The 18,298-nt window shown below is 38.8% G+C and overlaps 3 protein-coding genes across 4 annotated transcripts in view; 2 read left to right on the top strand and 1 right to left on the bottom strand.

Moving 5' to 3' along the window:
- The first annotated feature begins 800 nt into the window (after nt 1–800).
- On the top strand, nt 801–5,917 carry golga7 (golgin A7). Its single transcript, XM_034688986.1, has 6 exons — nt 801–927; nt 1,470–1,592; nt 2,616–2,768; nt 2,908–3,009; nt 3,328–3,386; nt 5,116–5,917. Exons 1-5 carry the CDS (start codon nt 919–921, stop codon nt 3,373–3,375), a joined length of 435 nt encoding a protein of 144 aa, XP_034544877.1. The 5' UTR covers nt 801–918; the 3' UTR covers nt 3,376–3,386; nt 5,116–5,917.
- Nucleotides 5,918–7,526: 1,609 nt separating this feature from the next.
- r3hcc1 (R3H domain and coiled-coil containing 1) lies at nt 7,527–17,382 on the top strand. 2 transcript variants are annotated; one of them, XM_034684846.1, is made up of 9 exons: nt 7,527–7,710; nt 8,030–8,169; nt 10,388–10,525; nt 10,610–11,078; nt 11,175–11,350; nt 11,507–11,577; nt 11,665–11,760; nt 11,900–12,040; nt 14,634–17,382. In XM_034684846.1, the coding sequence occupies exons 2-8, from the start codon at nt 8,072–8,074 to the stop codon at nt 12,007–12,009; spliced, it is 1,158 nt and encodes a 385-aa protein (XP_034540737.1). In that variant the 5' UTR covers nt 7,527–7,710; nt 8,030–8,071; the 3' UTR covers nt 12,010–12,040; nt 14,634–17,382. The 2 variants fall into 2 exon arrangements, with proteins under 2 accessions (XP_034540737.1, XP_034540743.1); XM_034684852.1 differs by lacking the exons at nt 7,527–7,710; nt 8,030–8,169 and adding an exon at nt 10,263–10,316 and having other exon boundaries at nt 14,634–16,092.
- Nucleotides 13,243–18,298, bottom strand: part of loxl2a (lysyl oxidase-like 2a) — a 34,879-nt gene continuing 29,823 nt past the window's right edge. Inside the window, exon 14 of the mRNA XM_034684838.1 lies at nt 13,243–14,448. Within this exon, the coding sequence (XP_034540729.1) occupies nt 14,378–14,448 (71 nt within the window). The 3' untranslated portion in view covers nt 13,243–14,377. The remainder of the gene's footprint in view (nt 14,449–18,298) is intronic.

Here is an 18,298-nt window from a genome sequence, read left to right as displayed (position 1 = left end):
TCAAGGCTTTTATTTTTGTAACTTTCGGTATGGACTTCCGGTGTGGGTGTTATTGCAACGTTTTTAGCTTTGTAACTTCCGGTATGGACTTCCGGTATGGACTTCCGGTGTGGATGTTGTGGCGGCGCCATCTTGCCTGCAGTAGGGTACTCTTGGGTTTAACTGCCTATACAATCTTCCTCTGTATGGAGACTCAAAAACTGAATACATACACTGACTAAACATAGTGGAAGTTTTACCTTTCCATAGTGTCTTTGCTGTATAAAGTGGGTTGGACACATCTTGATATAATTTAACCTCTTAAAAGGGATGTAACGATACACTCAAGCCACGATTCGATTCGAATCCCGATTTTTGGTTCACAATGATTCTCTAACTATTCTCTAACGATTTTCAAGATAACTGGATTGAACTCAAAATTTAAATAACTATTATTTTATTTCAATTCTCAGATATGGACAGTTGCAGTATATATGTTTTCTCGTATATTTCTTTGTAAACAAAGTAATCCTTTTTCATTTTTAAGGTGTGTTGTGACTCAAATAAAACCACTGCACACAAAAATACCTTGTTGGAAAATTTCAGCACAATTAGGCTATAGAGAAATAGAAAATGAACAATTCCCAAATTAAAGTATTAAATATTAAAACAAATAAGGTAAATCTCCTTAAATTAGGGATGTATGTAAGTATTTTCCGTGATAGATCTTTGGAAATGTTAACAATCAATTATCGTTTAATCATTAAAAAACGTGAACGTTTTCCATGTCAAACAGAATGAATCACAGATCCAACTACGCCGTATTTATTCTGCGGTACCTTTTTGTGTAAAGGACATTTATTTTGTAAGTAATGGACCGGAAGTCTCTTCGTACTGGAGGAGCATAGATGTGCTGTATCTCCAGGCCAAACGTCCACCATGGCTGAGGTAAGGTTTACTTGGTTTATTCTCTTTTTAATGCTGTCACTCAGTCAGAGACCAGGCTGTAACATGTTTTCTCTCCTCTGTTGACACGTGCTGACTTTTAAACGATAATTATGTTTTTATACTTTTCAGTGACGTCGAAGGGTTAGCAGTAAAAGCTAACGCCGTCGTAGTTCTCAGCGAGCTAATGATAACACATATCGTCATACGTTTTTAATCTGTCATAATATATTGACAACAATAGAGACCATCAACGAAGTGATATGAGCGTCATCACATTAGATAGACAATACAATCACGACATTCTACATGTTAGCTCGCGGACGGCACTGCTACAGGAAACCCTCTCTGAATGGGAAACAGAGACAGGACCTGGAAGGCGTTGTAGGTTTTCAGATGTGGACACAGAATCTTAGTTTAAGCGTGTGTTGTAGCTTTCAACAATCTGTGCAACTGCCCCAAACCAACAGATTGACACCATAGACTGTATAAATAAGGATTGACACTTGAAACACTGTCTTTATAATACACATGTTTTTATTCAGACCCACAGCTTACAGGATCTCCAGCAGCCAACTGTCTCCTCCAAAGTGTTTGTCCAGAGAGACTACAGCTCAGGAACCATCTGCAAGTTCCAGACCAAGTTCCCCTCTGAACTGGAGTCAAGGGTATTTATTATGTTTTTATTTATTAGTTTATTTGATAGGGGCCGTGCAAAACAAAAAACTGTCAAGCCAGAGATAGCTATAAGTAGGGTTGCAAAATTCCAGGAATTTTCAAAGTTGGAAACTTTCCATGGGAATAAATGTGAATAAACAAGGAATTTACTAAGTTGAAGGTTGGCTCTTAATAGGGAACTTAAATAGAGTTGGGGGAAATATATTTTAGCATAATCCTGACTAAAACAACCAGATTTCATGCAAGAAGATGCTTTTTTATTTGCATGTTGATTGGTACTTTTTGAAGGGAGAGGGGCTATTTTCACTTCACATTTTGAATGGGACTTTGTTGGGATTGCATTTTTGTAATTTTTTGAAAGGGTTGGGTCAGGAGGATGAGTAATATTTAACTCAACATTCATGTTTTAGTTCTCCGATGAAAGGATTGATTGTGCAATAGAATATTTAACACTTAAAACAGATTTATTTGTAAGTAGAACTTTATTAATTGTATTATTTTGGATGGATGTCTGCTTATAACAAAACAAATATTTATGCTTGGATATGATACCTTTCCTTGGAATATTTCCCAAATTCCCCAGCTTAACTTCCCATGGAAATTTACTGGAAATTTTCCACCCCTTTGCAACCCTAGCTATAAGCTAATTTTCATCTGTGGTCCCTGGGCAGGAAGATGTAAAAGATTGTACAATACAAATGATAAAAACATACTAGCATTTAAAACATTACATACTCCACAACAGTCCCTCACTAATAACACATTTATTTAATTGTCTCTGGTTTGATGCATTCAGAGGATTAACTCAATGATCACATGATTGTTTTTCCTTGAGACATAAATACAGTGTACTTTTAAAAACACTGAGGCTTGTACAGTCTCTAATGTGAGTAGGAAGTGAGTTCCATTTTTCTGCTGCTCTGACTGAAAATGCAACTGTTTACATGACTGTTTTTCTTGTTGACTAAGGTTAAATGATTGTGTATAATGTAATACCTTTTGTGTGGTTTCAGATCGACAAGCAGCAATTTGAGGAAACTGTCCAGACTCTAAACAATCTGTATGCAGAGGCAGAGAAGCTGGGAGGAAAGTCTTATTTGGAGGGCTGTCTTGCTTGTTTAACTGCCTATACAATCTTCCTCTGTATGGAGACACACTATGAAAAGGTAAAACTTCCACTTCCACTATGTTCAGTCAGTGTATGTCATCAGTTTTTGTATTTGCTGTATAAGGTGGGTTGGACAGATCTTGATATAATTTAACCTCTTAAATGTGTTTAACTCTGTCATGTCTCTTTGTATGCAGGTGTTAAAGAAGATTGCCAGGTACATTAAAGACCAGAATGAGAAGATTTATGCACCCAGGGGTTTGCTTTTGACCGATCCAATAGAGAGAGGCTTGAGAGTTGTATCCTTCATCTGGCTTATGTTAGACTAATTATATAATTAACAAGACTAGAGTATGTCTGTTTTAGGATTTTCCACCAGATCACACTGAATCACGCTGATGCAGATTCTTCTTCAGCTATGAAGTTTTCAAATGTTGGTATTTTAGTTGTCCTTGTTAAGTCTCATGATCAAATACAACTGTTAAGGATCAGGCCTTTAGCAAGGTTCCCTGTGTGATTGCACTAGTTAGTAATTAGGCCAGTAGAACACTCTTGATAAGTACATGAGGGGGTGGGAATGTAGCATTTTGTGTTTCCCTTAACTTGATTTCTCCTAGGTTGAAATCACCATCTTTGAGGACAGAAGTATTGGCTCTGGAAGATAAAGTAATTTGGGGTAAGGAGTCTTTTAAGTGTTTTTAGTGTAGAGTCAGGTCCAGGTACGTTTGCAGGACATCCAATTTTACCTTTTCTTCATTAAGAAGAAGAACTGAAGTATTTGGAGGGATTTTCCTTGAACATGAGACTTGCAAAAGTTTTTTTTAATTTTCTTTAATCTAGGCTCAAATTGATCTTTTACAACTTCAAATTTTCATTTAACGTACTCTGCCTTTGCCTTTGAAACTCATTTGATAGTGATGACCAACAAAGGCAAACAAAATCACGCACTTTAAAGACTGGATGTTTTGGTATAGCCTCGGTAATGCAGTCTCCATCAATTCAGCATCATCAGAAGAGCTGGTAGGCAAAGCAATATCACAGGTCTCCATTACATCTATTGGTTCAACAACTGACTTAGTTCTGACCACTTTGTTCAGCTTGTCGAATCAGGAGATTTTGTCCTTCTCAATACTAAAACTTTTAGATAAAGCTGCCAGGAGTTCTACAGTTGCGCAAAACTGCTCAGCAGAGCAGGTAAAGCCCCTCTCATTCATGTGCAGACACATAAGCTTGTAGACATCTGTATATTTATGAGTGGCATTCGAAAAATATGCTAGATCGATAAGGCATTTGACCTCCACGTTGCTCCAAGTCGACCCACAAGTCATCCTGTTGTAGGTTAACTGGCTATATGTTAGATAACTGTTGAAGTGTCTTTACCGTAAATGGCAGTTTCAACATTTGATATTTTGTCTTTGCACTGTTTCACATTTGATATGAGGCTTCAATAATTTTCAAATCATCAAACTCTGTTTCTTATTTAACATTTAACAAAGCAACTCAAAGTGTAAGCTAGGAATGCACGATATTGGATATTTTGCCAATATCAGATATGCCGATATTTCACAACTCATCATATGTGGGTCTAGATCATCAATTCTCTTCTGTATTGGAATTAGCGTACAGTATTATAATGATTCTCCATCACATTTTTATGTAAAATTTATTTCTTGTGCAAAATAAGAAAAAATATGTAATACTTAAAACTGCATATTTATTTATGACAATTGCTTTCAAACAAAATTCATACAAAAAGATACATCCTACTTAAAACTTGGATGATGCTCTCCATGAGACAATCATAACAATACCCACAACCAGGGCAAATTTGGCCAATTTCACATTTGACACAGTAAGTAAACCTAACCTCTGTTCACAGGGAACATGTGAAAAGTGCAACTGTACAGCAATTAAACCCAAATTAAATAACATAGTTTACTCTTTGACAGTAAATGTGCGTAAATTAGTCAGCTACATGTACCTTACAGACTGCTGCTTAAATTCAGATTTAACTTAAAACATGAGCCCAACATGTGGGCAGCAGCCCATTATTTTATCAGTTAATTGTATCGGCAGATATCAGCGTGTTGGCCAATATCTGATAGTTCATTTTAAAGCCAATATCGTCCGATACCGATAATGTGTCGATAATATCGTGCATCCCTAGTGTAAGCAGCTTCTTTGGAATTGACGTTTTACCACACAAGCATGTACAGGACAGAATTTGCTGAAAGAAAAGATGTACAGCTTCGATGCAAGAGCGGCAAAAATAATCAAGAAAGATAGGAGTTTATCATTCAGCAGATTATTAACTACCATCCTGTCACAACACCTCAGTAGTAGTAGTAATAACTATGAAGCCGTGGTAAAGCTGTTGTCTTCCTTCTCTCTACCTCTCTGTATAGGCTTATGACTCTGGCCAGATACTCTACATGTGTGTGGCAGCACATAATCAGACATCTGCTTCACCCGAATGGATGTATATAATTTTGATCTATAACTTTTCTCTGTTATTTATAAATACTCTACTGTCTGCCTTTCCTTCTATGTTTGTAAAAGTGTCTTCATGTCTTTTTATAAATGCTGTGCTGTATAAATTATGTCCTAGTTGATCAAGCCAGTCTTTATGAATAGTGCCATTATGTTAAATGCAACTTTCTGACCATGGTTAATATAAGTGATTGGACTTGTGTATTGTTATACAACTACCGGTAATAAAACATCAATCTGTAATCACCTTGAAATGTTAGTTATATATGTTGGGTCGAAATTGCTGGCACTGCCTGTAAATGGTAATTATGATGGGCAGTGCTCTAAAGTATTGACAGAGAGGTTGTAGCCTTTGTTGAGGCAAATGTTTTCTCATCGGTGAATGAATGTGAATGATTTTGGGGGTACATCCTGTGAAATACCCACAATGTAAGGTAAGGTCTAGCGTTGACTTGTTTGCAGCCTCAAAAATGGAGCATGTTTACTATTATCACTAATGAATAACATGACTCTGCACTTGATCTCACAGATCTCATAAAGATCACTTTCTATATTGCGAATGTCATTCCCTTAACATTATCACAAAACACCACAGAAACCTTAAACACTCTGAACTCCACTGATGATTGCGATAGTGGGCGGTTGATAAAAATTGTGTACTTTTCTTACAAGTGTCTTTCTCTGTTTTATCGAAATAAAAGCCCTTGTTTCTCTTAAGACTGTATGGCTCCTTGTGTCTGACTTTTTACTAAATTCTAAAGTGCACTATGCAATTAGCTCTTGTAAAATGTATTTAGATATCCAAAACTATTCCTAAAAATTAAGAATCATTAATCTATTAAAGATATAGACATTCTTTACATCCACTGTTGTCATTTCATATATCTATGTAGCTTGCTAGTACATTGCCATTCCTGTGTGTTGGGCTTTCATTTTTCAGATATCCACAATGTCAATATTCTTCCTATCTGAAATAACCATTTTTGGTGTCTGCATCTGTTAAATGTCAAAAGGCTTGTCATATAATGCAGCGTGATGAATCATTGCTGGCTACAACTCACCAACCTGTCTATTAGATAAACCACGCTTTTAGCGATCCTTGATTGAGCATAGTACTTAGCCTTGAAAGTCAAACTTGTTGCATTTTTATAAAGTTGTACCTTCTATTCCGATAACGATTGGAGGTGTAATTCTACTGTAATGTGCATTTTAGTACTCGCATACTAGCTTCAGTGGGTTAGCCTCAAGTTATGGCTAGTGAAACTGCATATTTGCAGTTTGTTAACCGTAATTATGCTTAATACTGGCAGTGGCGTGTCCAGAGGGGTGGCCAAGGGTGGCACTGGCATTCCTTGAAATCCAATTGGCCACCCCAGGGGCCACTCCAAAATCCTAAACTATGATTGGCTGTTTGCCTGGTCAGAGGTGGGGTTTCTGTTAAAATCAAGCGGCAACCCCCGGTCTCAAACTATGAAGCCCATGCAAAAGTGTTAGAAACTGCAATTCATTGAGAATCCGCTTGAGACTGGCTGCAGAAACACTGGAGACCACATACACACCAATTAAAACAAGACGAACTTTGCAGCATTAATAAATATGTTTACAGCCTGGTTCAAAAAACGGCTTGGCTCTACGTAGCTAATTTCTCTATCAGCACACTGTAAGGTGGACGAATTTTTTTCTAACGCAACGTTTCAGAAGATATTAAGATTACGAGTTTTTGCCCATGACTGACGTGACTCCAGGTCGGGAACACATAGCTGTTGGCTAGGAGGCTCAAACTCCGCCTCTTTATGTCACACTATGCCTGGTTGAGTTCCGCATTTCCAATATGGCTGCTGCCGTCGATTGGCTTCAAAACAGCTCTCAGGAACAGATGGATGATGTCACGGATACTATGTCCATATTTGATACAGTCTATGGATAAAATCTATAATGTGGGATGAGTTAAAAGGCTGATGGTAGATTTCTTTATTAGTACCCTCAAATGTGACTTTGAAAAAACATCTTTTGTAAGTCCTTAAAGAATTAAGCTTAGAAGATTTATGCCACTTTATGTTTTTGTTTTTTTTTTAAGTCAAAAGGAATATAACAACTGTTTAATACTTTAATTAAAGTATGTTGTGAAGACAGAAAGGGTAAATGTTATTTATTTGTAAATGCACTGGCCACCCCTGCCTATGTCAGAGCCTCAGTTGAGCCATCCCGGTCAAAAAGTTCCGAACACGCCCTTGAATACTGGGTCTTGCGGCTTGGTTTCATAGATCTAAGGCTTGATTCAAGTTTGGCCGAGAAGTCGCTTTTTATTTTGAAGAGGTCGCACCGGAAGTCCCTACACATGTCGACACCTGGCTGCTTCCGGAAGCTGAATTTTAACAGCAAGTTAGCTCTTACACAGTCTATGGTTAGCTCCCGGCTGCCAGTGACTCTGATACTAGTAATCTGTTTACCATGGACACAACTTTCTACTGAACAACCCCGGTATTAACAAGGACACTTCAACAATCACGGTAAACCATTGCTGATTAACACAAGTTAGCTAACGCTTGGTAGACTGTTTGATTGAGTGTGTTAACGCTAATTGAAGTCTATAACCTTTGTATTTAAGTTGGTGATGCTTGTTGAAACGGAATAAAACACAAATCAAGATGGATTTCTGTTCAAATCTAACTTTGCTAACCTCACGAATGTTTCTTTGTCCCGAACGTTTCTAACACTGGTAGCTAACAAGTCGACTGGGGTCATACTGTATTTGTATGTTTATGGCTTATCATGTATTCAGTTATTGTTCCTGCTAAGTTTACTTTGTCACTGATATTGTCCATCCAGGCTTCCGTCCCTCTCTGTCCTCCCCTGCGTGTCTTCGTTTCGATGGCATTTTACTGTTATCCCTCAAAGGAAGAGAGTCAATTTGTGCATAAAGTCAAGGATGAGCTCGACACATACCAGCAGAAGAGCAACCGCAAGAGGTAGGTTAAAACCCTTTTTATTTACAGTCTATGGTTAAAACTCAGATATAATGTGTTTCCTTTGTGTCAGAAATTGTGCTTATATTTATAAATACATTGTGCATCTCTTTTTTTATGTACCTTGTTGTCACACAGTGGTGGACAGTTAACAGTAAATTTACCTGAGTTTTAATTAAGTACATTTTTTGAGTATCTGTACTTTACTTGAGTATTGTTTTTTGTTGGAACTTTTTATTTTTACTCCCCTACATTTAGAAGACAATTATTGTACTTTTTACTCCACTACATTTCTATCAGTGCTCTAGTTACTCACTACTTTTGCTTTGAAGTCAGCTCATGAATTTCCTTCTCTTTTCTGAAATCTGATCCCTAAGACAGTAAAATGTGTTTGTGTAGTTCTGTTTGTCTCAGTGGTTTAGTTGTACCTGTGTATCGTGCTTCTCCATGGTTGAACGTGGAGCAAACACAGAGCATGTTTCACTCAGATCAGGCAGTTCATTTAGAGGTGGTGATGATGGCTATAATTCTCCACCTGAGCTCCCATGACCATATCTTCAGCCCGTGTTAGAGGTTTTTGAAATGAAGAATGATACATATGGTTTGAAATGTTCTCCCTGTTTCCCACTCTGCACAAACGTACAAAAATTCAGTCCAACCTGAGAAAGTGTGTTGAGCTACGTAACATTTGTTTAATTCAAGATGAACATTTCAAACTAAGTTGTCTGTGCTTGGAGTGACTTAGTGTCTGTTTTTATTCCATGGTATAGTTTTTAGAGATTTAAAGTAATGTTTTCTAGATAAACATAATGTAACAGAATGTACTCTTATGTATTCTTGACTGCACTCGTGCTTTGTGAAAATACAATGTTTTGAGATATTTTAAAAATTACTTTTAATACTTAAGTATTTTTAAAAGCAAGTACTTCAGGACTTTAACTCAAGCAGTAATTTGACAGAACAACTTTCACTTGTATTGGAGTAATATTTGACCTGGATTATCTTTACTTTGACTGAAGTAATGAGGCTGTGTACTTTGTCCACCACTGCATTTGAACCACTCATACAATGGCACAGAAACTGTAATACATTTATTATACCAGGATAAATTATGATTTTCACTTGATAGCACTAAAACTTTTGTGAGGTAGATCCCGTCTGTTGCTGCTCTCATGTTCCCCCATGAGTAGACTAAACCTTCCATTTCTGCCCCATGTAATTAAAATAAAACAACCTGATTTAAGCATTAGTATTTCTTCCTGGTTGGATGAGTTTAACTGTTAACTCTGAACCAGTTTCAAGTAATTTCTGGAATTGTTTCTGTGTTTGCTTGTCACCTGTCTTGCTGTGAGGCGTCTAACCTGAACTATTTTTTCCTGCATACTCAAAGGAGATCCCATTTCAAATGACAAATAGGAATTCAGGGTTACACCCAGCAGGGTCTGAAGTCAAACACAACTGCTCAGGTGTCTCTTTTCAAATTGGGCCCTTCTGAGAACTAATGATAACATCTGCCCAAACTTTTCAGGGATTTCAGGATATAGTTTTAGTCAGTATACCACCTCCCTCTCCCCACCGACCCCTCTGTTATGACACTGTACATGCACTTGTTCAGTCAGGGTCTTCACATGTTTGAACAAAACCTGATGACTTTTGTTATCCCAACATGTTTCTGACTGTGTCAAGAGGTAGTTCTCGCAAAGCTTTGAAATGTGTTCTTGGCTTGAGAGTCTAATGCAATCAAAAGTGCAAACCAGAAGCATGTCTGTGAAGAATATGTCTCCTTGGTCAGGGTGTCACTCAGTTTTTTTGGGCAGGTGTCTAACTGCAGCATAACACAGCCAGCTGTAAATATTCCCACTATTTTTTAGTTGCATTGTTTCATTGGAAAAGCTTAGAAATCAATTGGACCCCTTTTGCCTTTTCTCTGTTCTGATGCTATCTTGTTGACTATGACAGTTCTACTTAACTTGCAATAATTCCCTGGAGCCCTGGGGCACAGTAATATTCTCACCAGGTGAGCCCTAGCTGACAGGTGAATGCTTGATGATCCTCTGATAAGTAGATCAGAATCACCTGAGTGTTGTGCTTCACTGGCGGGGGTGTAATTCAAGGGGAGCTATATTTTTTTCTTTTACAAAGTAGTTATTGTGAGTGTCAAGTAATATCACAGATTTGCTTGGTTTCTGTGCGGTCATACCTTCTGTGTCCCTTTGCCCAGGGTGCTCCTGTTCCCCCCTCTACCCAGCAGACTGCGGTATCTGATCCACATGACTATCGAGGACCTGCCTGAGCTCACAACCTTCTCAGTAGGGGAGAGCTGGTGCCGTCGAGTGGTGGTCTGCTATTCAGAGCTCAGGTGCAAAACGTACAGCATTTTCTTACTTAGGAACTTTTAAAAGCTATGAAAAAATAATATGAAATTATTTTTATTTTTCTGCAGGGGTGCGGTGGAGGAAGACAGTGACCTGGAAAGCAACAATAGTCCCAGTGAAATGCAGAGTGATGTAAAGCCTAAACCTTCAATCACACCACGAGGCAGAGGACCTAGGAGGCCAGACAAACCACTTTACATGCCAAGAGCCGCCCGCCAGAGACTGTCTTTACAAAACCCTCTGGGACCTTCAGGGGACCAAGAGCTGCACAGTCTAGCTTCAAGTAGCTGTAGCAGCATTAGCAGCTTGTCTGACTCTTGCTCCAGGCCTGAAACTACAAAAAAGTCTTCATCCACACCCGGACAGGAAACTTCACAGGAGGGTGCTCGCAGTCATGTTGCTGACAGTTTAGAGCTTTGTCCGCAGGTGCTGCAAACGCTTCAAGATGCTGAGCCTCTTGTGTGGGACCAGACTGTGTCCTGCTTTGCTGACATGTCTCTGGAGGAGGATGAGGACACTGAGGATCTTGCTAGTTTGGTATGTTCCTTGGTCTATTGCTCTGTACTGGAGTGTTTTTTATTTTATTTTGCACTGCAAAAATTGTTACCAGTTAATTTGATTTTGTCTCATCAGATCAAGGCACATTTAAAAGAGGAAGTCCTTTTTTCCACTGAGCACACTCAGAATGACTACTCCTTGTATGAGAATGTGTATTTAAACCCGGAGGAGTTCCGCCATGTGATCGAGATCTATAACTTCCCGGCTATGTTCAAAACAGAAGACCTCCTGGATGCTTTTACAGAGTTCAGGTGCGAACAAAGACTCTTAATCCTAAACCTCTTTTTCTTTCTGTCAGTTTATATCCATATGTAATGTGTGTTTTAGGTTTTGTATTTATTACACACCAACAAATTTAAAGCAAAAGCATCCTTTATGTCTCATCCTGCGTTTTCTGTCTTTCACAGTGACGGTGGAATGAAGATCAAGTGGATCGATGACACACATGCACTGGGAGTTTTCTCCAGTGAGTCGGCAGGTAAGAGAACTCACTAGACTGGGGTTGAGGTTAAATGATGAATGAAATGACCAAGAATGTGCTCACATATAGTAATGTCATCTGCAGCACTTCAGGCCCTTTCCATCTCCCATCCGCTGCTGAAAGCCCGAGCTCTAGCTAAAGGGAGTAAAAAAGCCAAAGGAAAGGCCTTCAGACATGCAGGTAAAGAATTACTAAATGAAATGCTTGTTGTGGTATGTTTATCTTTGTTTTGTTTATGTACTGGGATTTCTGTGAATCAGTTATTTGTCCTAGTACTAAAACGCTGATTTCAAATGGTTGATTTTGTGCAATCTTCCAGAATTTATCCAGCCAGTGAAGGAACGGCCCAGGACCGACTGTGCTGTGGCCCAGAGGATGGTGACCAGAGCCTTAGGGCTGCGAGGACGAGGCAGAGTGCAGAGATACTGAAGGGGAGAGCAAACTCTGTTGGCTAAAGCAGGTAAACAGGCTAAAGAAGGTTTAAATCAGGCGTGTCCAAAGTACGGCCTGGGGGCCAATCGCGGCCCAAGGTCCATTTACTTGTGGCCCCAAGCTTCCATCTTACAATGTGTTATTTCTAGCACAGAAATTAATCACATTCTGAATCATCTGTACATTTGCAGTTTCTTTCAAGTGCACAAACAATACTAATGTCAATCCAGAAACGTCTCAAAAGCTTCATATGGACTACTTGTATAAAGGCAAAGCTCTGGGAATTCTGCAAGGCGGTAATAAAGAAGAAACACAAGAACTCTTAAAGTTGACAGGTCTTCAAACTAATGTTTTCATCATGATGTGAAAATGTTCTTGATGAACACTAAAAGTTCAGAAGACACAAAAGAGGACACAAGACAAGATCAGAATTATGAAATTGTGCAGAAAAGGCTAAATTAATTGTATACAAATTGTTCAGAACTTCCTCAGGAAAATAATGATTTAGTTCTTAAAATGTTGTCTGCTGGTCAGACAAGTCTTAAAAACAACATGAAAAAGGAGTGTGATGAAATCCAGACTGTGATCCTGCCATAGAAAGATAATGAGACAATATTTTCCCACATGTCCCGACCCGAATGAAAAACATTTTCCTCCAGAAGAAGATAAAGTTTGCTAATGTTTACGTGGCTTATGGAGAACCGAGGACTACCTAGTTACTGATTTATTGAGAAAAAGTTTAAAATAATTGTTATTAAATAGACATTTCATACATGCCTTTTATAATTACTAAGTCTCGGTAGGAGCCACTGGCCCTGAGGTATTCTGACAACATCAAATGTGGCCCTCTTTGAAAAATTTGGACACCACTCGTTTAAATAGATTTTTGAGCGTAAGCATATGATAAGCACTAAGAGGAATTTTGGAAATTAAATCAGTTTTGACCTGAAATTCAACTTGTGGCTGAGATTTTCTTCCTACAAGAAATGTAAAAGAAAAACCAGCCCTTGTATTTTGAGTCTTTGATGGTGGTCCCCAAAATGTTGTATCCCCATTTGATTAGGGATCAATAAGCCTAGCATGTCATGGCATACAGACACCTGTGCAAAATGATGAACTATAGAATATATCAAAGTTTTATGTCATCATACAGCTATTTCCTCAGTCTGTTTTCATCCTTGAATTACTTTATTTACACTGAAACACACAAAAGGCTCCATTCAGTAAATATAATCTGCTTAAACCATTTTTTATTTAAAAAAATGTAATATTTGTCCACATTCACCCATGCATACAAAATAACAGTCAGGCAGCAAGCAGCAAGTACCCTTTTAAAATGAAGGATTCTTGATTTTGCTACATTAAAAAAAACTAATTTACAAAACAGTAAGGAGGCATTTTCACACACATCTGTGGCTTTTAAGAAAAACATCCACAATGTAATCATAGTCCCTGATGGTGGTGATGTAAGACAATTTGAACAATGAGAAGCAAGCTGAGGGGATGTACATAGTAGAAACACATGGCTTTATGAGGAAACCAATAAGAAAAAAATGTAATAAATAAAAGATTTTGAAAAGGTGAAGCTCAAGTATGTAAAACGCAAAAATCCTTTAAACGAAGCACTTTTCCTCCACAGCTTAATGTTGACAATATTTGTTTTAAAATTTCAAATATGGAACAAATCCTACGACTCTTGTCACAGATCAATGAAATGTAAAGCAATCACCACTGGAGGCAACCTGGCTAACAATGTTGAGCAATCCCAACTTTTGTTACTCTGCATTACAGTTCTGCTTACAGCTCTCATCATTTGTTGTAAGTTCAATACATTATTTATAAAAAAACAAGATATTTTTACTCTTGCTGCATTACAGTAATCATAATGTACTGTCACTGTTTCCTATCATGTGGAACACACCAAGTGCAAAATTTAGTTGTAGCACCAGATTTAGCAGCAAACTACTTTCATTCATTCAAAGAAAACATCCATCAGTGTGTGGGTCTCATCTTTGGTTTTCAGTTTGAGGCTGTCACTGAACTCTTTATTTAATAAGTTATATTGCTGCTACCTGCTGAGTCATCTCTCCTAATTAGCACCAGATCAGAACCTTCATTTCACTGATAACAGAGGCAGTAAGGCATTAAAACATAAGAACACTTCTTTTTTTTTTTTTTTACAGCTGAATGTGGGTAGTAGATTGAGTAAGCAAGCAGTTGTTTCTCCCCTTGAGTCATTGTTCTTTTGTACCTGTTGAGCCCAAAGCCCAATAACGATCCAGCACTGCTCCTCTAGTGGTTGTCAAATATTCATATTCATATTCACTCTGCTAATTTCCATCTGTCTGCGTCGTCCATCTTTGGTCTACCTGTGTGAAATCTGGTTGGTCAGCAATCCAGGGAATGTGTCCTCTGTGTCTGAACCCAGTGAGCCACCTGTGAAGTCAGACAGACAGATGAAGACAAGAGCAATACTTTGTTACATAAAACAATACAACAAACGCAGGAGAAGCTGAGCAATAAGTGGAAAGTCAAGCTAATGCCACCCTCAATAAAAGTGTGTGAAATGTTCTGTTGTAATAACATCCAGAATTCCTCCTAACAGTCATTCTACTTTCTAGACATCGCAACAGAGATCCAAGCAGAGGTCTGCCTTCGCTCACTGCCCCCCTGAGAGGCTCCACTGGTGCTACAAGCACCTGGCTATGTTCTGGCTAGTGCTGTTCTCTTGATCAGAAGAGCAGGGACTGTGAAGATAAGCAACACCAACCCTGCTGTAGTTTCCCTGAGCCAGCCTCAAAGCTGCTGTTTGTTTGTGTTAAATGACCCTTTGGACACTTTAAATGTTCACTGTTTGGATCACCAATTATAAAACAATGGTGCACCAGTGTTAGGCAGTGGTGGGAATTGGAGTTTTAGGCTGATTGCATGTTGCCTTGAAAGGTGTTTTGTGGGTGTTCCAGGCAGGTAGGTTTTTGTTTCTTCCTTGCACAGGTGAAGCAGGATTGGTATCATAAATCTGTGCAAGTAGTACTTCCTTTATAACTGTAAGGACCAGTTTGTTAGGGGGTCTATTGATAATGATGATTACAAATTTCTACAAATATTTTTATTATTTTATGGTATTTGTTCAGTTTATTTTTGGCCTATTATGCCTTTTATTGAGAGGACAGGACTGTGGATAAAGTAGAAAAGTGGGCAGTGAGATGTTTCAAAGGGCCGCTGGTTCCTATCAAACCTGTGGCACACATGTTGAAGACTACAGCTTCTGCACATGGGGCACACAATTAAACTATGGTGCCCTAACTGTTGTGTTTTTGTTATCTTTGAACAAGCCCTTTTTTATCAAGTGGCTCCTCTTAAGGAGACCATCTTTTTGCACTGTTATGTACATACAGTAGCCCAAAAGGGACAAAACAAAATCTAGCTCAGTAGAGGGTCTTTTGTATTCTTTGTGAATTTAGCTGCCCTGATGTTAGGGAAGTGGTTGTAATATGCACCCTCACCACTAGATGACACTAAATCCTGCACATACTGGTTCTTAGTTTTATATTCCTCCTTTGGTTAACTCTCAGGATTTGCTTAGAGATGTCTATTACTTTGTGCGCTGTAGTCACAACGTGGTTTTTAAAGGGAGTCAACTCCAGCTGACAGATGTAATGTAGTTATATAAACAGAATCCGATCTGTTAAAAAGATAAAGTATAGTTTTGTAAAGCTATTGTTTGACTTGAGAGACAGTTTACAGTGTTGTTGTACTGGTCTTAGAAGAACTTTTAAAATGTTTTTGTTTTTTTCATTTTTGTAAACAAGTTCAAGATGTTAAGTTATTTTTAAAACATGTTTTCTCTAACTAACACAAAGTGAGCTTCTTCTGGTTGCCTTCAAGGCAAAGTGTTCTATTTCTTTCTTATTTCACGTTTCTGATAAAGTCAAATTTGTGTTTTGGAAATCTGGGTTACTGTAAAGTCATTTTTCAGTCACTTTGTCATTGACTAACACCAGTCTTACCTCTGAGAGAGGAGAGTGACCTACAAAGAGAAGTGTATATGTTCTATTAAAGCTGGGGTTGGTAATCAGATTTAGATACACTTTTTGTTATACTGGTTAAAATGATCTTTATGTCCTGATGGCAATCAATACATAATGTGCTCTTAAAAAAGAGTGAAAAAAGCTGCTATCTACAGCCGGAGTAAACCTGGGAAAACGCCAACAAATCAGCCTTTTTTGGGTGCCAAAATTTTAAACCATTGAAATCCCGTCCTGCTGTTCTGCCCGCCTCCTGCGCGTACATTTCCCCGGTGTGCACTTCGAGTCCCCGTCTCCTGCCTCTGCTTCCCCTGACTCTATTTACTGCCCCTCTCGCTCGACCTCGGGCCTGTCCCCTCTGACCCGATGAGGTGCTTTGCTCAGGACTGTAGTCCGGATCAGTGTCTAAAAAGCTCTCACCAGGGGGGCTCTGACAAGCAGAAGAATGAATGACATTTACTAAGTCCTACAGAAATGTAGATGTATTGTAGCGTCTGTCCGACGCTGTAGGGATGACGAGCCGATTTGTGAACACGTTGAGTTTTAATAACCGGTCATTGTCGGCCGTGAACACGCCAACCAAAAAAGCAACAATCAATGTTTGAATGAATGAAGAACTTCTCCTCTTGTCTCTCCTCTCTCCCGCTCGCACACTCTACACCTCTCCTGATGCCTTCACTGACTGTCAACACTGTAGGAATTAAGAACATCTACACTGAACACGTTTAACAAACAGGATTACAGTATTATATGTGTTATAACTTTTCTCCTGATATCGTGTCACCGGTACAACTGGATACTGCTAGAATGACCGTTGTAAGTACTAAGAGCAGCCATATTTATTTGTGTTTTTAACTTTCACTATGATAATATTTTGGTGAGGACAGGTTTTGAATCAGTCACCATCATATGGTCGCAAGTCAGCGACGCTCGTGCATTTGAGCGGGGGGGGGGGGGGGGTCGTTTTGGAGGAGCTCTGAGGGAGGAGAGGAGGGGTTAGACGGAGTCCTGAGGAAATGCTACATTCAAATTCATGCTAGTTTTCCGAGACTGCCAACCCCAGCTTTAAGTCAAGAAGTAGAGTATTTTAATAGTCATGTTGAAATAAGATATTTTCCTGAAATTAACTTGTGTGTGGGTTTGATGTGAGAGTGAAAGGACTGTGGTTATTGTAAACTGAACTGCATTCATTGAAGAATTTCAGGGAACAGAAGACTCAACAGTAACATTAAGCACGGATCTGTCCAATAAAAAGTCTAACTTTTTGTTTGTACTTAATTCATTGTGTAAATAAAGTTACAGTGTTGTAAAAGATTAATAAAAGAATCACTGCAATCAGTAATGTTGTGAGGACAGTGTTTATGCCTTTTTCACTCTACTTCAACTTTGATTTAAAACAACTTAAAAATGTTGCATTGTAGTTAAAAAAAAGTGATACTGGTTTAAAATTTAAACATGTGGATATTAACCACTTTTATCTGGTGAATAGAAAGAAAACTAAAGTAAAGCTTTTGGGGGATACAAAGGTCGTATTTAAAACTGTATCAAAACTTGTATAAAGTCAAGTTGGTTCAATGTTTAATGTGACATTGAACCAAATGACTAAACTTGCTGAACACAACATTTATTTTTATTTAAAAAAATGTTTTTGGGGCTTTTTGCACCTTATATTAGAGTGGGGAGACCTGTGGATAGTGCTGGAAACAGGGAGAGAGTGGGGGGTAAGGGGCTGCAGGCTGGAATCAAACCCTTGCCAACCGCTTCACAGGTGCGCAATTTACACAGGACTTCCACCAGATCCGTGTCCGGTGCATCTCAGATCCGCTGCGGCGGTCCGGCTCTGTGCGCTCTCGTCCGTCTACACCCACCGGTTGCGTTGTGAAACGCAGCACAGAGCAGGACCGCCGGACAGCTGGAGTCATGTCACCAAGGTTTTCAAGTGGCAATCACTAAATCAAGGATTCTCCTCCTCCTCTCCTCATCCATGTTGTCTTTATGGTCCTCTGAAAACCTCTGACTTGATGACTCAAGGCATGCCTCCACTCTAAATGACATTTTGTTGTCATGGTTAAGTTAAAAACGATCTGGTGATAACACAGAGTGTTTTATTCTGAAAATTAACCAGGTTTATATTTTGTTTTGGTGCCTGACTTCCTGTTCTGCTCCATCTGCTCTGTGCTGAATTGATGCGTCGTGCTCCGGCATCTGGCAAAAATAGAAGTCTGGCGTATTAGATCCGTTGCGTTCCGATCTGCTGG

Source organism: Notolabrus celidotus, chromosome 1, assembly GCF_009762535.1.
Source record: "Notolabrus celidotus isolate fNotCel1 chromosome 1, fNotCel1.pri, whole genome shotgun sequence".
Taxonomy (NCBI): Eukaryota; Metazoa; Chordata; class Actinopteri; order Labriformes; family Labridae; genus Notolabrus; species Notolabrus celidotus.
Note: the sequence above shows the minus strand (reverse complement) of the source record. Positions and strands in the feature narration are given on the sequence as shown.